This window comes from Strongylocentrotus purpuratus, unplaced genomic scaffold (assembly GCF_000002235.5).
Source record: "Strongylocentrotus purpuratus isolate Spur 01 unplaced genomic scaffold, Spur_5.0 spur5_scaffold_6, whole genome shotgun sequence".
Lineage (NCBI taxonomy): Eukaryota > Metazoa > Echinodermata > Echinoidea > Camarodonta > Strongylocentrotidae > Strongylocentrotus > Strongylocentrotus purpuratus.
In genome coordinates, this window is record NW_022145612.1 from 1,111,588 (window position 1) to 1,130,224 (window position 18,637).

General features: G+C 35.2%; 1 protein-coding gene across 1 annotated transcript; it reads left to right on the forward strand.

Annotated features, from left to right (window-relative positions):
- The first annotated feature begins 834 nt into the window (after positions 1 to 834).
- On the forward strand, positions 835 to 18,538 carry LOC105437931 (plexin-A4-like). The gene is made up of 6 exons (XM_030972621.1): positions 835 to 953; positions 6,836 to 7,901; positions 9,512 to 9,736; positions 13,892 to 14,029; positions 17,179 to 17,188; positions 18,405 to 18,538. Exons 1-6 carry the CDS (start codon positions 892 to 894, stop codon positions 18,536 to 18,538), a joined length of 1,635 nt encoding a protein of 544 aa, XP_030828481.1. The 5' UTR covers positions 835 to 891.
- The last annotated feature ends 99 nt before the right edge of the window (positions 18,539 to 18,637 follow it).

Consider the following 18,637-nt stretch of genomic DNA (forward strand, 5'->3'; position numbering starts at 1 on the left):
GAAACAGGATCTTTAGGTGGCAATTCCAGCCTGTTACCACGTACACTTCACACTGTACGAATTACAGAAACTTTGTTTTGTTTGATAACACAAAGTTCACATTTTCAGACCATTCTATTTACAAGTAGGTAGCTATAGAGGCTCAATATTATTTTTCAAAGTTGTTATCACCTTCCATGTTTCATGGGCCTCGCCTTCCTGTTTACCATTGAGTTTGTTTCTTTAATGTTGGTAGAAAACATTAAAATGGCAATTTATAGATTGTATGATTAATATATTTTAATTTAATCTCAATTGCTTTATGAAACTTACTGTCCCATAATATAATGGATTGGTCGATATGAGGAAGTATATCGTTCAAAATTGATATGATTGTGATGGAATCACCCAGTCAGTGTGTTGACTCACAGACTACCATTCTCTAGCAGACGATTTGTGGTCATCGGCGAGCTAGGGTGAATTTGTACTAGCTCAATGCTCAACGTAAGAACTCATTTGCCTGTAGTGAAATCTTCTTCATGCACAGGTTTACACTGTAAGGATTGTACATGTAGGTAAGTCAATATATATCATGACTTTTCAAATATGTTTGGTCGCAGGTTAGCATGCACTGCTGGTTGTATTTTGGAGAGTGATACAATCAGAGCAGGACACTCCCATACATCCATACATATTACATGTGTGGGGGTGGGAAATCCCCTTGACCATTGATTTAATCGCTATTGATGTAACTTGAGTCTTTTGTTGTCTGAGTGAATGGGCGAGTCGTGACTCAGTTGAAAAAGAATTCTTTTCAAAGTATTCTGCACCACGGCAGATACAATGCAGAGTACTGCAGTGCATAAAGCCATGTACATGTAGTCTATACCATTCTCTACTAGTTCCTGCAGGATGACATCAGGGGAAATCCCTTCTTGTCTTACAGTGCTCTGTTGGTTCCTGGTGATAAGAAGGTACTACATGTATGAGGAGTAGATGAGGGGTGTCAACAAGTTTTTAAACTGTCTACATTTTGTATTTGTTCATGAGACCTTTGGAACCTAAATCCATGATATATGTGCACACTACATTTGTATGTCTTTAGAGATGCTTGATAATTATGGGCCTACTGCACTAACTAGTGGGATCAGTGTTTTCATTTCATGACTCAAGTTAATATATATTCTGTGAGTATAAGCTAGTGTTCCTCCTACTAATACATGTAGCTAAGGCTTGGAACTATATGAAGCTCCTTAATTGCTTTTTTGAGGGGGGGGGGGGGGGGTAGCACACAGAAGTGTTTATATATAAAGAGGCGACATTTGTAATTTTTTGAATTGCTGCCAGCCTACCAATGAATCCACAGCACAGTGACTTGTCTTTTCAAGTTGTGTAATATTTAATTTAAATATGAGTGTGATTGCGCTGTGTTATAAAACATACATATTTTATGTATGCACCCTGTATTGCATTTGTGGCACCACAAAATAAATAGTCACCAGATATGCTTTAAGTATTTAGAGCCGATTCCAAATCAAGAGATTGTCAGCTTTAAAGAGAAGGTTGAGTTCTGGGAAGAGGTGAAAAATAATTTGTGAACGTTATCATTCTTATTATGCAAGTGTGGAAGAACATCAGATAAGACATGTTCCCTGAAAAGCACGGCTCTTCAAATGCCTTCATATTCTAAATATGTCATGTAACATCGTTAAAATCCGGGTAGGATTTTTACGCTACATGTTGGTGTAGTTCCATATACATCTTTCTGTGTACAGTGTTTGTAACTTTACCAAGACTTGGCCAAATTTCTTATAATTTTGATGATTCCAGTACCTTGCAATACACACAAATTCTTATATGCTAGATGATCAACCTTTTGTGGTCGATTCCACACTGTTTCTTTCACAATGCAATCGCATGACCAGAACTCAACTTCATCTTTAATGAAAACAAGACCACCAGAATTGGATCTTCCTCACTCAGTCAAATTTATAAGAGAGAGAAGGTTCAACCCAACTAAATTTACTTTTGAGAAAATGTGATTTAAAATGAGTCTATTGAAGCACTTTGACTCATACATACGCATGGTCTTGTGCATTGTGACATGAAGAAGATTTATAACTCTGTATAGAATATGATGAAAGATATTGTAAGGTAGATTATCCTAAATGCGCACTCATTTAGCACATAGTTATTACTATGTCCAAGTGCAACAGCGTACTCCTTTTCAAAGTTTGAGGAGTTCAAATGTCAACTAACACCAAACTAGTTAAACGAGAGTCTAATAAAACTGGTATGAATATTAGATTTAATAGAAGCAGCTATATGAAGTATCTTTTGAGGACCTGACCCATCTTTTGAGGACCTGACCCCTTTCCTTATTGAAAAGAAATCCAGAAATTTCTAATATTTCTTTAGAAGGACTATATTTATTCATACTTGCACCCGAGATATAACCATTATATATATGTTTTTACACACCACCTGACCCTGTATGAAACAAATCTATTACTTTATCAACATGAATAAAATTAAATGTAGGATTGGACTTCCTTTTTGAATATCATGAATGTAAGGGGGTCTTGGGGGTGGGGGGGGGGGGGGAGAAAAAGGAACTGCACCATTCTTGATGAAAAGCTTCTTTCAGTATTTGTTTAACCCTCAGTGCATACAATATGTAGTGAAAATTAGGCCACAGTACTTTATGATATATTGAACTTTCTTTTGATCATTCAGCACTTAATTAATGAGATATTAACCATCATCAGTGAAGATACTTAAAGGCTAAGCTCACTCCAAAAAATATTTTCTTTCTTTAGATGCAGAAAAACAAAAGAAACAGAGCAAAATTCGGATGACTAATAAGGAAGTTATGATTTGTTTAAAGTATGAAAAACTATGAAACTAAGAAATGTTTTTGAAATTTCTTTGCCAGCCACATACATTGTAGTATTATATTTCTCAAATACCTCTTCCCTCCTACTTACAAGTGTTATTCACACTATGAATGTTTTTTTAAACTTTTTTTTCTTTTGTTTGATGTCGTCATTAGAAGTATGGTGACAGATAATAATGGTAGGCTATTTGCGAACGAGTAAAGCAACTGAGCAAACATTTTGGGACTCTCATTCAGTAGTCAATATATTCAATTACAAATTTGAAATTTGACATATCATTTACTACACATTTTTGAAATTTCTTATGGCATAAACTTTACTGTATACTACTGCTCTTGAATTCATACATGTATACCAACATTTCTTGATGGGAAAATCCAAGGTATACCCTAAACGTTACTATTAATGCCCAATATGTAACCAAGTACAATGAATGGTACTATGGAAATGTCAACGTAATTAAGTTGTCAGTAACATCATGTTAATTGGAGTTATTAAAGTGGACTTTAGTATAATTCGAGCACTGGTTGAACTATCAGCTTGATAAAGTCACCAGGGGGTGTTTCATCAACTAAAATTAATTTTGATTTAAAAAAAATAAAAAAATAAAGGCTTGATGAAACACCCCCAAATATACTGGATTCTTAGTGGTGATGTGACCTGTGGTATGGGACAAAATAGCTGAGACTTAACTTAAAGGTACTATGTCCCATTTGCAGGCCAAAAAAATGAAAAAATGAAATTCCAACTGCATTTGAAAGATAATACTTATTTAGAACTTCCCTAAAAAAGGTGGGGCTTGAAAATGTCTTCAAGTGGGAAAATAACGACTATTAGTTGACAAATCGACTTTAGGGCTATAGAGCCCAAAAGTAATAGTCTTGATTTTCAGACAATTGTACCGAATGCTCATACGTTTTATGCTGCGCAAAGATTCAATCAGTTTAATCTTGGCCATCACAAGAAGTGGGTTATTGATGTAGACAAATGCTCATGTACCCTTTACAACTCTTTTCATGTATGTTATTACCAAAGAAGAAAAAAGCCAGTCAGTCACTGAATAGTGTCTGACAGTGAAGTCTAGCAAGTAAACGGGTCTCCTTGCATAATTTGAATATGAGGACACTGCTAACGTTTAAATTTCACAGATAGGACATACATGACATATTCATAATTCCTGCAAAGTTCTACATAATTTGAGGTTGGCTGCAAAAGGGACATAGTACCTTTAACTATTGTTTCAGGAGTCACCCTGTGAAATAGAACCCCTCCTGACTGCATATAGGGCAAATAGTAAAGTAGAAACAGAAAAGTCATAGTTCATGAAACTTGCTCTATTCCAGTTAGTTGGCTTTGTATAGTTCCTTTTTCTATATTTGACAATCATGAGTGATATCATGCATATCAATAGATCTGTTCATAGATTTATTTCCACAAAGTTGGCATTGTACTTGTAGCTTAGCCTGTGACTGTGTGATGTTACATATTGGAGTACATGTACGTGCTCCATACTGTAATTACACCCTGATAACCCTTCTATATAAATTAAGCTTCTAAAATGCAACATTTACTTTTTCCCCCTCATGTCTTCATCAGGTGATTTTGAACAGCAGAAGGACAGAGAAAGAGACAAGAGAGTGAAACTATATTGGTGAGTTTTAAATATTCATCATCAATAACACAAACTAGTATTCTGGAATTATATTGTGCTTAATGTTTCTTAAAGCGCTATACAGACACACTTAAATCCTGCCATACATTACTGCAATGACTTTTAATGCTATGTCATTGCGTTTGTAATACATATAGTTTCATCATAATTATTTTTAGAGATAAGATAAAACAATGACTATACCTACTTTCATGCTTTGGGCTGGGCAAAACTAATTTATACATGATGTTGACAAAAGTGTATTGATTTATTGATTGTAAATGTCTTGTATTAAGATATGTTATTGAAGTAACTGATTTTTCTTTTTTACATGCGTGTTCGAATAAAATCATGTATAAAGTATGATATACATTCTGCATGCTGTATGACGTGTTACATACATGTACAGTGTATGTTATATTGTAGTCTAATTGATAAACTTGGAAACCCTGGTGTGTTAGAAATGATTGAAGTATGTACTTTGAAAAATATTGGTTGTAGTGATGAAGGATTATTGTTTATATATATATATATATATATGATAGTAAGTTTTAATATGTTCTTTGTTTTTTTGTTCTGTTCTTTTGTTCTGTTCTTTTGTTCTCGTTTTCCTGTATGTGTGTTTTTAGGGGTATGCTTTTATATAAGGAACTTCCCTCCTTTCTGCCTATCCCAAATGCTCTTATAAATTGCCATTGTATTTGTTATCACTTTCTTGTGTCTTTTTATATTTATAACTCCATTCTGTATTTGTATGTTTTAAATGTTTTTATGAAGAGTATTGAATAAAACTTTGAATTTGAATTTTGAATATATATATACACTGTTGGTCATAATGGTGGAATAATTATTTTTACCCCAATTTATTGAATGATTTTGACAATGATTTATTCCTAATAGATCTAGATAATAGTAAACATTCTCAGATTTTATTGAATGACAATTGGGGAGTGTTTGTTTTGCGTGACTGCTAAAGCATGTGTGTGCTACTATGCTAATCAACTAGGGGACCTACGTCCTTAAGTCATAACTGACAATAATGGGGCTTAATGCCTCATAATTTAGCACATCGACACGGTTTTGATCCTGGGGGCTCACAGTAACGAGGCCATTGCTTAGCCAATGAATCATGACTGTACGCAGCGGGCACTAGGGTACGTCGACGCCCCCACAAAAACAAAAAAAACAAAGAAAATGCAATAAATTTTCAATAATTTATTGCATTTTCCCCCAGTCCCCAACAGGAAAAATTCCTCTGTAGGGCCATGCATTGTGGTTCAAGGCATGCCCTAATGGAAGATTTTGTTATGTTGGGGGTCGGGGCAAAATGGGGGAGGAGGGGGATTTAAAATGTCTACACAGAATCGTGAAAACATTATCTATGCTAATTTATGCAAATTTATTCGAAATCACAAAAAATGCTTCTTCTCCTTCATTTCTCGACCGATTTTGATATGGTTTGCTTTATCTGGTAGAGCTAACTTTGAAACACTAAACTTTCACATAGAATTTTGAAATTGTTGTTCTCCATCAATTAATTATGGTAATCTATGCAAATTTATTCCAAAAATAATAAAAAAAATCATTACATATGTTTCTTCTCCTTCATATTTTGACCAATTTTGATTTGATTTGTTTTATATTATAGAGCTAATTTTGGTACACTATACCTTTACGCAGAATTTTGAAATTGTTCTCCATTAATTAATTATGGTAATTTATGGAAATTTATTCCAAAAATAACAAAAATTGCTTCTTCTCCCTCATTTCTTATTCGATTTTGATTTGGTTTGCCTTATCTGGTAGAGCTAAATTTGGAACACTAAACATCTACACAGAATTTTGAGATTTTGCTCCATTAATTAATTATGATAATTTATGCAAATTTATTCCAAAAATAACAAAAATTCCATTTCCTTTAGTTTCTATTTACATTTCCTTTAGTTTCTATTTAATTATGTCCCTTTCAGGGCATCAAATTTTTATTTTTTGACCCGTTCAAAAGTGTACCACATAAAATTTACGATATTTGTTGTGAGATGCGGATGAGCGCTACGTCATTTGACGTTCTGGTTGAATCCTGTTACAGAACTAGATGTATATTGTTTTCATACATGGGATATATTGTTTGACCTGGTTTTTTGTATATGGCTAATAAAATTTTGTTTTCATATCTTAGCTATACAAATACCTGTTATAAAGGCTTTCAGTAGTCGTTATATGAACATGTTTACACCTGTAGTGACAAAATGCACATATTACATTCACATCTGCCTTGACAGTTATTTCTTGCTTTTTACTCTGACAGAACAGAAGTATCTCTCCTGGAAACTTCATCAATCATGGCTGGGGTGTACTTCTTAAAGATAAGAGGGTTGCTGCCTGTTCTCACTGTTCTCTTCATCTGCCTGACCCAGACCATCTACTCAGCTCCCCTCTCCTCCTACCTGGTATCACGCTTTACCAGTCCTGACCCCACCCTACCATTCAACCACATCACCATCAACAACATCACTGGAGAGGTATATATAGGAGCCCGGCAGAGACTCTATCAACTCAACTCAGACCTGACTCTCAAACACACTGTGGATACTGGACAATGCCCTTCACCAAATGGAAATACAAACAACAATAAACTTCTTCTGGTAGCTCCATCACCTGAGGACAAGCTCATCACATGTGGCAGCTGTGATGGTTACTGTGAGACAAGAAGTCTGACTAACATATCACATGATGTAGTGAGATATGAGACTTCCAGTGGTCAGCTTGTTGTGACAGTTACATCAGATGCACCCACTGTTGGAGCTGTTGTTTTAGGTGCTGACTATGTACCGAATGGCGAGAGTACTCTAGATGATGGATTGTACTTATTCACAGGGATCAGTGATGTAACATTGAGTTTTCCATCCGTCTCAAAGTACAGCTTTGTAGACCTGTCAACTGTACAAAATGTATTACCACCTCAAACCCTTATCCCACAGAACATTAATCATTTGATCGCTTATATGGAATATCTCTACTATTTCATCTCAAGGGGAGATTCTGTATACTTGGGGCGACTGTGTCGTAATTCATTAGACTTAAGATTTGCATCCTACACAGAGATAGAACTACAGTGTGAATCTGACAATGTGATCCAGTCTGCTCATATCGGACCAGCAGGATCCCAGTTAGGTGACTCTTTGAATATAGAGAGTACTGATGACCTTCTGTATGCTATATTCACAAGTGGGAGTTCATCTGCCCTTTGTTTCTATAAGATGAGTGATGTCCAGCAGAGGTTCGAAGATGCTGTCTTGGGATGTATCCAGGGAGACAATAACGAGTTAGGAACAACAAACGACTACTTTGGAGACTACAGCTTTTGTAAATCAGTAAGTCAATTCAATTAAAAGGTATCTGCATATGTATTAACATGATCATCAGAGTTTGCTATAGTTCTTGGATGTGCACACCTAATTGTACTTCGATTGAGTTGAGTTGAGTTGGGTTTATTTGATTTGCTTTGCTTTTATATGATTTCTTGTAATTGTAAATGATTATTTATTTTAAATTGATTTGATTTAATCTGATCTGATCTGACCTGACATGATCTAAACATGGTAACCCCATCAAGCCCATTCTCTCAACATCAAGTCAAAATTACATACATGAACCACATCTTACTACAGAGTGGATCTCACAATGTGATCCAGTCTGCTCATATCCGACCAGCGGGATCCCAGTTTTTAGACTCTTAGAGAGTCAAAAGGCCATCAGTACTCTCAATACTGAATGATTAAGCTAGATGGGATCTTGCTGGTCCAACATGAGCAGACTGGATCACATTGTGAGATCCACACTGTAGTTGAGATGACATACCTGAATATACGGGTGTACATATATATATATGTACACTGTACTTGTGTAGATGCAAGATGGAACAGGATATTGATTTCTTGTTTTTTAAGAATAGAATATTGACTGAAAGTTATAATTGTAGTAAATTGTGTAGTATTATTATGAGATGTTCATGAATTAAACTTGTACATGAAATGAAAAATATCATTCTGAAATGAGAAAGGGTAACACTCAACCTTACATTTTCAAGAGATGGATTACCAAATGAATTGTTTTACAAGTAAGATTTAATTCAATTTCATTTTATATGCAAATCAAATCTGTTTTATTTTTTTCTTGGTTTCAAATCAGAAGAAAGATTTCTCTCTGTTGCAAGCTGAATGAGAAAGTGTAAAACCTATTTTTTACCAGTATTTGGGGCCAAATCCTGAAGCTTTTCCTCTGCCAGGCTCTGATCAGTGCACATCTGACTAGATCAGGCAATTTATTTGCATACAAATTTTTTCCTGCATGATATTGACACAGACATTTTTAATCCAGGCATTCATCGCTTGCTTATATTGACTTGTTGTATACAACAAAATAATATCTTGCAAATACTACATTACATAGAAGATTACATTGATTGGTACATTTTAACTGGTATATCTGCTAGTGGAATATTTTCTCTCTTTCCCTCATCCATCATCACTACTGATGATGACTCTCAATGGAGATGATAATAAAGTTTATGTGCTATGAAATGTTATGTTATGAATATTCTCCATTTTTCTGTCAGTTTGCTTTAATTCACTTCACAAGATAGACTCAGTCCAGTGTACAGCTTATGATGAAGATGATGGCTTGATATGGATCTCTACCAGTATGCTAGTGGAATGCTTCCCCTCTCTGCCTAACCCAGCACCACTTTTCTTGATATGGTACATAAACCTCCACCTCACCTACCAGAGGAAGACAGCGGGCCAGTATTTCAAGCTTTCTTTCTAGATGTTAAAGTCCAGTGTACAGCCTATTACGAAGAAGAGTAATGCTTCTCTTATGGTTACCCTTTCTTCCAAACTGACACATCAGTTAATATTTGTATCTTTCAAACTCCATTGTAACACTTTAATTGCCATTATCTCTCCTTATGTTCTTTTGGCAGTTTCCTGACACATACACTTTACCAGATACAGCACAGTGTACAGCTTATTTTAGAGATGGGGATGAACCTCCTGCGACTCAATACCAGTATGCCAGTGGTACAGTTCCCCTCTCTGCCTCACCCATCATCACCATTCCTGATGTGACATGCACCTCCATAGTGACAACCATAGAGAGACAACATACTGTGGCATTCATGGGAGATACACAAGGAAACATACATAAGGTTAGTGTACACATGCATACAGGTGAAGGATAAAGATAAGGTATTAACTGGACAGATAACAACACTCTAACTTTATTTAGGAGACCATGTTTTGACTTTACATAGGATTGGGAATATGAAAAGTATCTGAACACAGGTAATATTTTCACTACCCTTTTACTGAGTACATTTAAAGAGGAGAAGCTGGCTTCTCAATTACAAAAGAGAACACAATAAGATGAAATGGCACAAGGAGTGAAATATTATCTAGAGCAATTAACACAAAACAATATACCGGTACTGTAATATAGACTTAAATTCCAAAGGTAATAGCTAGTGCTTACATGTACATTTACATCTAACTTTGTATTCATTAATTTCCCTCACAAAATTACCTTTTTTGCTGGATTAAAAAAAGAAACATAATTTATCAGGCTTACTGCAAAAACACATTGTAGTCTATGAAACAACCTAATATACAAGTAATTCATGGTTATGAGTACAATGGTGAATGTACTGCAGGCAGGTTTGGTCACAATAGAATAGTGAAAGAGACTTTAGCTGGCTAATTGTGATTTAACCCATTTCTGTGCATCACTAATGCATGAGCTTATTTGTTTTTTCTCTTCAATATGAATATTACGGTTAACAAACCAGATCAAAATGTCACAAAGTGCACAGTTGGATGGGGGGGGGGGGGGGGGGGGGTGGGGGGAAGGGTTGGCACCATTTGCTTTGACAGACATCACAGTACATAACCGCAGCCAAATAGTCATAAAATGCATCTCAGTGTGGGCATCGATGTCCTTGCCCTTTGTAACTACATGCATTTCATCACATCTCAATTTTGTGCGCATCAGTGATATATATATATATATATATATATATATATATATATATACCCGCATCCCAGCTTTGCATTATTACTTTTAGCAGTGGGTTATCACTTTTTGATGGGAACTGTTTTGCACAGTAGGCTGGGTAAGAAGGAATGATACACGGTCAGGTGGTCATTTGACCAATAAGATTACCTACGTTTTAGAACCTCTTTTGTATTTAACTACCGATATCTAAAAGATCAGGTATTATTAAAAGTCTCTCACATTCTGGCTAGTATTGTCCAGCTCTAATTGGGGACTACAGGAGGGACCTGAAATGGGTCAAAATACCATCCAACATCATGAAGATGGATGCATATGTAGGCACTCTTCTTTCAAGACACTCCTGTGATCCTCATCGGAGTAATAGCGGGACAAGACTACCTAGAAGAGACCTCGAGGATTGATTGTTTATCAATAGATATTAAGTTGATTGATAGACTACGTACAACATTGTGTTTTAGTTGTAAAAATTTACAAATTTATTTACCCTTTTTTAACCTTTTTTATCCAGCATAATACGGTACAGAATTTTGATAAGAGGGCAGGTCCAAGCTATTGTCCCCTCTGGGGGTCAAATTTCATCTTTATATATATTTAACAAACTATACCTCATTTTAAAGCTGAAACTATGAATTTTATGAATCTGATAAAAAAAAAAAAAATTATCAAAATACGAAGAGTGCCAAGGTCACGAACTTCGATTTTTATTAATTAGCGTGACGTACGGGACATAACATTATTATTTTTGTATTTCGTTTGAATTATTTGTTTAAAATTAAATATCCCAGGAATTGTAGACCATCATACTAGAAAATAGGAAAAAAATATAAAAACTTTCAAAATTAATTAATTATGCAAATGAGGTAGGTTCCAAAGTGTGATGTCCCGTACGTCACAATTTGATCATAATTTGTTTAATTTTAATTATGAAAATATTTTTTTTTTTTAAAGATATTCTAGGAAGTTCTAATTTAGATGAATACCTAACAAAAAATAGGTTTAACAAAAATTACAAAAATTCTGTGTTGATTACATAATCAAATTAAGAAATGTGACGTACGGGACAAGTGTGTGACGTACGGGACAACCCCATATAAAACCAATGCAAGATGTGAACAAGGAAATGACCAAAAGGAGAATATATACTGTGTTAGGAAACTTGTTGTATACAGGGATATATACATTCCAAACTGGGTCCCTTCTAGGAATTTACTTGTTTGTACTGAATTTGATGTAATTAGTCTTCAAGCCAGACCCCTGGTATTATCAACTTTGGTATTTTGCCAGTTGATGTCCCCAACATGGGCAGGATGCTAAATATGTAAATCATAATAGTGTACTAGTTCCTGGAATGAGTCTAATGAAATTATATGGTAGTAGATGCATCAGAAGCTGGCTTTTACAACTCATAGATGCTGCAGGTTAAAGAATCTTAGCACATGATGCTATCAAGCTCTCCATGTGAGTTTTTTTTTATATTCTATTTAAATGTCATATATGATGGTAAAGGATTACAGCATACACTGTACATGTTATGGAGCCAGCTTGGGAATTTTGATCTCCTAAAAACTAAATCATAACAAGGAATGATAGCCTTTTTGAGTATCTCACACTCTCACCCACTTAAGATTTTTATCACTTTTACACCCATGCATTTTTGTTGATTTTGCTTTAATCTTTTTAATTGTGGACAAGGTCACACAAACCTTTAGGGTTTTAATTTCTTATATCTGGTGGTGTTTAATAAGATGTCTTTAATCAATACAAAATACATTCAAGATTTATATTTTTGTATCCATCTTTCACAAACATGTAGGCTACATTAATGTACATCAAAATTATTGAATATATGACAGCAACATATACATGTTCTAATCTGTGATAAAAGGATTTAAAAAAGACAATATGTTCAGCATTATCTTTGAATTCCTTCAAAATTCTATGATATTACTATCAAGTAATTCAAACAAGCTATGAAGAAAAGACTTCATAGTTTTAATGTATCTTTGTTCACAAACACTTAGAGCATAAGAAATGTTCTTTGACAAAATATGATGTGCCGAGTGTGCCCCTGTGTTTCAAACAAGTTTAAATAAAAGTTTTCAAGTTCAAGTTCATCTTCTTCATTAATTATTATTTAAACAAATTTTGCAATGTTGAATGGAATGGATAAAAGAAATGAGAAAAGAAGCATGACTGCACATGAAAGATGGGTAAATGGAATAAAAATGGTAATATAGTGTGTATGAATATATTAATTCAATTTGTTTTCTTTGTTAAAGTAATATTTATGTTGATTTACCCCATAAATTAACACAGAAGATATTAAGTGATGGTCAGAGGATCTAACTGGGTTCTAAAACACTCTAATTGTCACTGATTTAAGTTAAAATTGTTCACATTTAACCAATTTTGACGAAAATTCTTCATTTCAATGCATTTTCCCATAGTCCCGTATGTCACGTGTCCCGTACGTCACATACACACATTTATGTTTTGGTATATTACATAACAACGAAAGGTCAGAAAAATATGGTAATAGTTGTGATTAATGCTTGATTCCATAATGAATTAAGATATCATTACCATAAATCTCATAACTTAATAAATTCAGAGAACTTTTATGATGAACTTATTTTTGAAAAAGTCAGAAATTCTCTGGTCCCGTACGTCAGGCAGCACATTAATTACATTAAAAATTAATTTATGAATTGATCAGAACTAAAACTTTCCACAAATGAACTAGCCCATAATAGCCACAGACTCATACCAAAAGATAGCCATATAAATAATGTCATCCATTGTTATTTCTTGTTTAAAGTCTCTGAATGTCCCGTACGTCACAAAGCAAATAGCTTGGACCTGCCCAAGAAAATAATTGTTATATGATTATTTTCTTGATGTATGGGCATGCACACTTGTAGAATATTGTTTTAATAAGCGAGTTTGTGATTAGGATTTGCGCATGGGCAGATGACGGTCATTCGGACCCAAATTGTAAAACCATTGAGACGAATACTCGGATCGTGCTCATGAAAGTTATGTAATCAGTATTCATTTATGCACCAACAGTACATTTATCTGATACAAAGGTGGAAGTATTCTTCTCAAGAGGCAAACAAAAGGTATTCATGAAGCACCTCCATCACTTTGGCAGTTAATATTCTAAAATGCACAGGTGGGAAGTATCCATCGTGTCTAAGATCTGTGGATATTTTGGGGTCATGCGGTCCAGAGCTATTTACGAACTCGCTTATTGATATTTTTTATCATTCTAATTTGCTTGTTTTGCCAGGTTAATATTGTGAATAGCTCATATGGCTACGTCTATGAGACTGTCCCTGTTGGAAGTGGATCTGTTTTACAAGACACGTTTCTTGATGAATCTTCAGAGCAGATAACATTGGCCACAAGTTCAGACCAAGGCTCACAGGTAGGTTATGCAAGTATCAATGTGTGAGTATGCTAGTGCCAAGGTTCTTGATAAATTAGTGGGGGAGTGGCTTAGGGTTCTTTTATTCATTTTCTACACATCAGCATACATGTACCGTGCTTAAATTAAAAATTGAAAATTTTGGGGGGTTTTATTTTTTATTTATTTATTTTTTTTTTTGGGGGGGGGGGACCTGAGCCCCAAGCCCCCTCTAGAACAGCCACTGACCAATCCATGTACTTTATGCAAATTGGTTATTACACACATATAATCATAATGTATAGAATTCTGTGTATATTTGTGTACATGTACATGTATGCCGGTTTCTGGCCTGGTACACAATTGCCAGGCTATAATTCAATTGATCAACCTTGTCACTGAAATTAAACTGCTCTTTCTACCCAGGTAAAGGATTGAAGTGTTAAATTGTCAGTGTAGCACTTTAATGCCAATCTGTGATTCAGATTATGATTAATTTGTATACAACATATTAACTGACTTATACTTGAATGTCCTGATTTATCTTTTAATCAGAAAAAAGTACATGTATTCTCTCTGTTTGCAGATTTTTTCTGACTTTTCTACTCTTTCTCCATGTTTCATAACTTGAAATTTAATGATTGTATGCTATCATGATAATAAGGTGCTCGACCATAGCTACTTACATAATGATTCACATATTTAAAAGGGAGAAATTATTTTGCTCTGTATACTCTGAGTTCTGTGATATGTAAATAAATATTGCAAGTTTGAGTGCACAAAAACAGGGAAGGCACTTGTTGGCAGACAAGTTGTTGCGCTTGCTTTGAATTTGATGTGGATGCAAATGAACTCATAAGTTCTGTCTGGTCCTTCTTATGATATAAATCTCCCCCCCCCCCTTTTTGCACTAGATTTTCAATTGTTAACTGTCTCATATAGCCCTGGAGGATAACTGATATGTTTTGAAATAATATTTTTTGTTGTTGGTCCGTTTAAAGGTCTCCTTATTCTACCAAATACAAAACAATACATGGTGAGCATAGATATGTGTATCAGCATCATCAACATACCGGTAAAGGAAATAACTTGATCTTCATGTTGTACCTGTACAAACAAAATGTAGATCCTGACATTGGATTTGACAAACTGTACCCAATACCAGACCTGTAATGAATGCATTGGAGGCAATGGAGGAAATGATGGAGACCCTTACTGTGGATGGTGTACTTTAGAAGCAAGGTGGGTGCTTTTGTACAAATTGGGGAAATAGTGGAGACTCTTGCTATGGATTGTGTACTCTAGAACAGCTCCTCAACCTTTTTTTAAGTTGAGGCTTACTATGGGTGTAAAACACGACACACAAAAAATAGAGAATGAATTCTGTCGAAATTGTGCAATGGCATATCTAGGTAATTATTGCACCTGGGCCTTACAGTAGCACCTCCCCCCTCCCCTGTCCAAACTATCAACTGTTAAAGTGAGTGAGTGAAACAAATAAGCTGTAGACTCCCATTTCTAATCCACTAATACACATTCTCTAGTACATTTTACCCATTATTGGCGTATGGACATATTGTCACGAGGGGGGAGGGGGGGGGGGGCAGAGGCCACTGGATGAATATTAACCATCCTGTTCCTAAATGTAAAAGAAAGAAAAGAAACAAATGATTTTAATTATTCATCAAAATACTTTACTTATGATACAAAAATATATGGAGGCACCTCGCTTCCCACAGGTGATGGCGGACTGAATATTGGATTACCGTAATTAACGTTGTATAAACCGCCCTCGTGTATTAACCGCACCCCTCTTTTTCACCCTTTAAATTATTTTTTTTGTTGCTTTTTTGCCGACTTTTTTTGCCGGGTCCGTGTTAAAAAAACCCACGCGGGAAGGCCTTTCATTTAACTGCGAGGTGCAGCTGAATGTGTAAGATCATTAATGTAAATTAAAAAAACAGTAGAGGACCTAGGATAGGACCTTGTGGTACACCATGTAATAGAAGAAAAATTGGAGGAATTATTATTATAAACTACATATTGAGATCTATCAGAAAGATTAATTTCAAACCAAGATGACAGACAAATTTGAGTGTTGTTTTAGTTTCCGAGTGGTGAGTCATAACACACCGATTACTGAGCTGGGAAGAAAAAAAATTGGTGTACCGTGTATAAACCGCACCCCCTACTTTGATTTTTTTTCGGCGGCAAAAAGGTGCGGTTTATACACCGTTAATTACGGTAGTAAATTCCTTGCAATTGAACAGAAAAATTTAGTATTTTGAACATCAGTAAGCGATCTTCTGTTCAATTCTTCTACTCGATACAAAATTAATGAAATTTCAGGAGAACTATAGTCAAGAATTTAGTAAGGTAACCAAAAGTTCAGATTGTTGAGGATGCAATATTAAACAAGAGGATGATAACAAATAATAGGGAGAAAAAGCAACAAGACTGTCACTGATTAGATATTTTGAACCCTATGTATATTATAAACTGTATCCAATTGGGGGTGCAAGAGTACTAGATCCTGAACAACATATGTGACCCGGCACCACAAAACCAACAAAAAGTCGCAAAAAATTATTTTCCTGATTTCATCTGATTATGAAAGAAGAAGTTCTCCTCATTAAAATGGTATATTACTTGTCCAAATTGAAGCTTCCTAACCCTTTCAATTTAGTGAATGAAAAGAGCTGGTGAGGGAGGTTACTGGTATTAAATTGTGAGAAAGAGAGCTTTAAAGTTTGGGGCTATTCAAGCATGCGGAGCAAGCAAACCACAGGGAAATCAATAGAAGGGTGAATCAAAAGGCCATAGCAACCACTATGAAGAGATTTTCAGATTAGGCTGAAATTTGGCCTGATGGTCAAACATAGTCTGTTCATTATGTTTCTGAGGTTTCAATGTGTGGACTTAAGTCTTTCAAAAGTTATTATGTTGTAAATGTATAGAGTTGTAATTGGACAGATTAAGTGAACTGCAACATAGTGCCGAGACACCTGCACTAGACAATGCCTATTCATGGTGGACCCGGAGTCTTTTTGTTCCCCCTTACATAACACTGCTTGTCACCTATCTTGTTTTGTATACATCTGGGCAATTATTTGTAACCACATTATGAACTTGCTTTATACTTAATTCCCATACTGTTTTCTTTCTCACAGGAGGTTCAAAGTATTTTTACTATGACTTGCCCTTTCATTTCCAGTAGCCATCCTGATGATAATTAATGGAAGCAATTCATAAATACCAGCCAGAAAGTGGTATAAAAATAAAGAAGGCAGGAGACACACAGTAAAGACACCAACATAGAATAACGAAAAATAGAAAGAATGAGAGAGAGACAGACAGAGAGGGAAAAGAAGGGGGAGAATTATGATAGCTGTAAGCAAAATGATGATATCAAGAGTGTGAATGTGTGTTTACAATAAGAACTTGATTTCAAAACTCTTATGGGAGAATAAATTTGGAAGCACAGAAATGAAAACAAAATTATTTAGGGATTGTCACAACTCTTTCTCATCCTGTATCACAAGTTTAAAAATGCAACAACTCTCTCTCATCCTTTATCACAAGTTTGAAAATGCAACAACTCTTTCTCATCCTTTATCACAAGTTTGAAAATGCAACAACTCTTTCTCATCCTGTATCACAAGTTTAAAATGCAACAACTCTTTCTCATCCTTTATCACAAGTTTAAAAATGCAACAACTCTTTCTCATCCTGTATCACAAGTTTAAAATGCAACAACTCTTTCTCGTCCTTTATCACAAGTTTGAAAATGCAACAACTCAAGCTACTCGAAGTCGTTAACGGAGAATATAAGACGAACGCAAATCTGGAACTCGGACGTGAAAGCGGATACAAACAAAATGGCGCGCCGCACTGATTGTTATAACGGACCAATCACAGCCCGCGTAGCACGACCCGTTAGCAACGACCGACCATTTCCGGACTACGATAATTTCGCTCGGGAAAAGTGATCAATTTTGGAAGAGACCGAAGGCTGTGCGAAAAAAACTGGTCTAGAAAAACCGTTTAAAACACATCTTCTACTATGTTTTAGACTTCCAAATTTTGATACTAGGTACAGAAAAGACCACTCTTTCAGAAAATGCAAAAAAACAAAAATCTATTTTTTTCACCTAAATTGACATTTTAGCTGATTACGGAGAATCGCTGGTTGCGACTTTTTGTTGGTTTTGTGGTGCCGGGTCACATATGCAAGGGAGAAAAGGCAACCTATAACAAGAAATTTGTGAAGTTTACACCCTCAAAAAGTCTAATTTAAAGTCTAGTTTTAATAGAAATAAAAATAATCTATTGATGATCTTGTTTCTACACATCAAGACTAATGAATTGGTTCTCTATACTCCCATTCATTGTAAAGGTGCACAAGATATGAGGCATGCCCCGAACGTGATGAGTCAACTCGATGGTTACCATACAATGCCTTACAGTGTGTATCCATCTCAGCTGTCCAGCCAAACCGTCTGCCTTATCATCAGACACAACAAGAAGTAAATACAATTGTGATTTCACTGTCTCACATTTCCTTTTTCCTTCTGCATATCCATGCTGGTTTGATCACTTTAAGGATGATTAAAATAAAGTTTGTACTAC

Coding starts and splice junctions, on each gene's coding strand:
- LOC105437931 (XM_030972621.1), top strand. CDS start 892: ATGACATCAGGGGAAATCCCTTCTTGTCTTACAGTGCTCTGTTGGTTC. Junction 7,902..9,511: donor ACTACAGCTTTTGTAAATCA/GTAAGTCAATTC, acceptor TTCTTTTGGCAG/TTTCCTGACACATACACTTT. Junction 9,737..13,891: donor CACAAGGAAACATACATAAG/GTTAGTGTACAC, acceptor TTGTTTTGCCAG/GTTAATATTGTGAATAGCTC.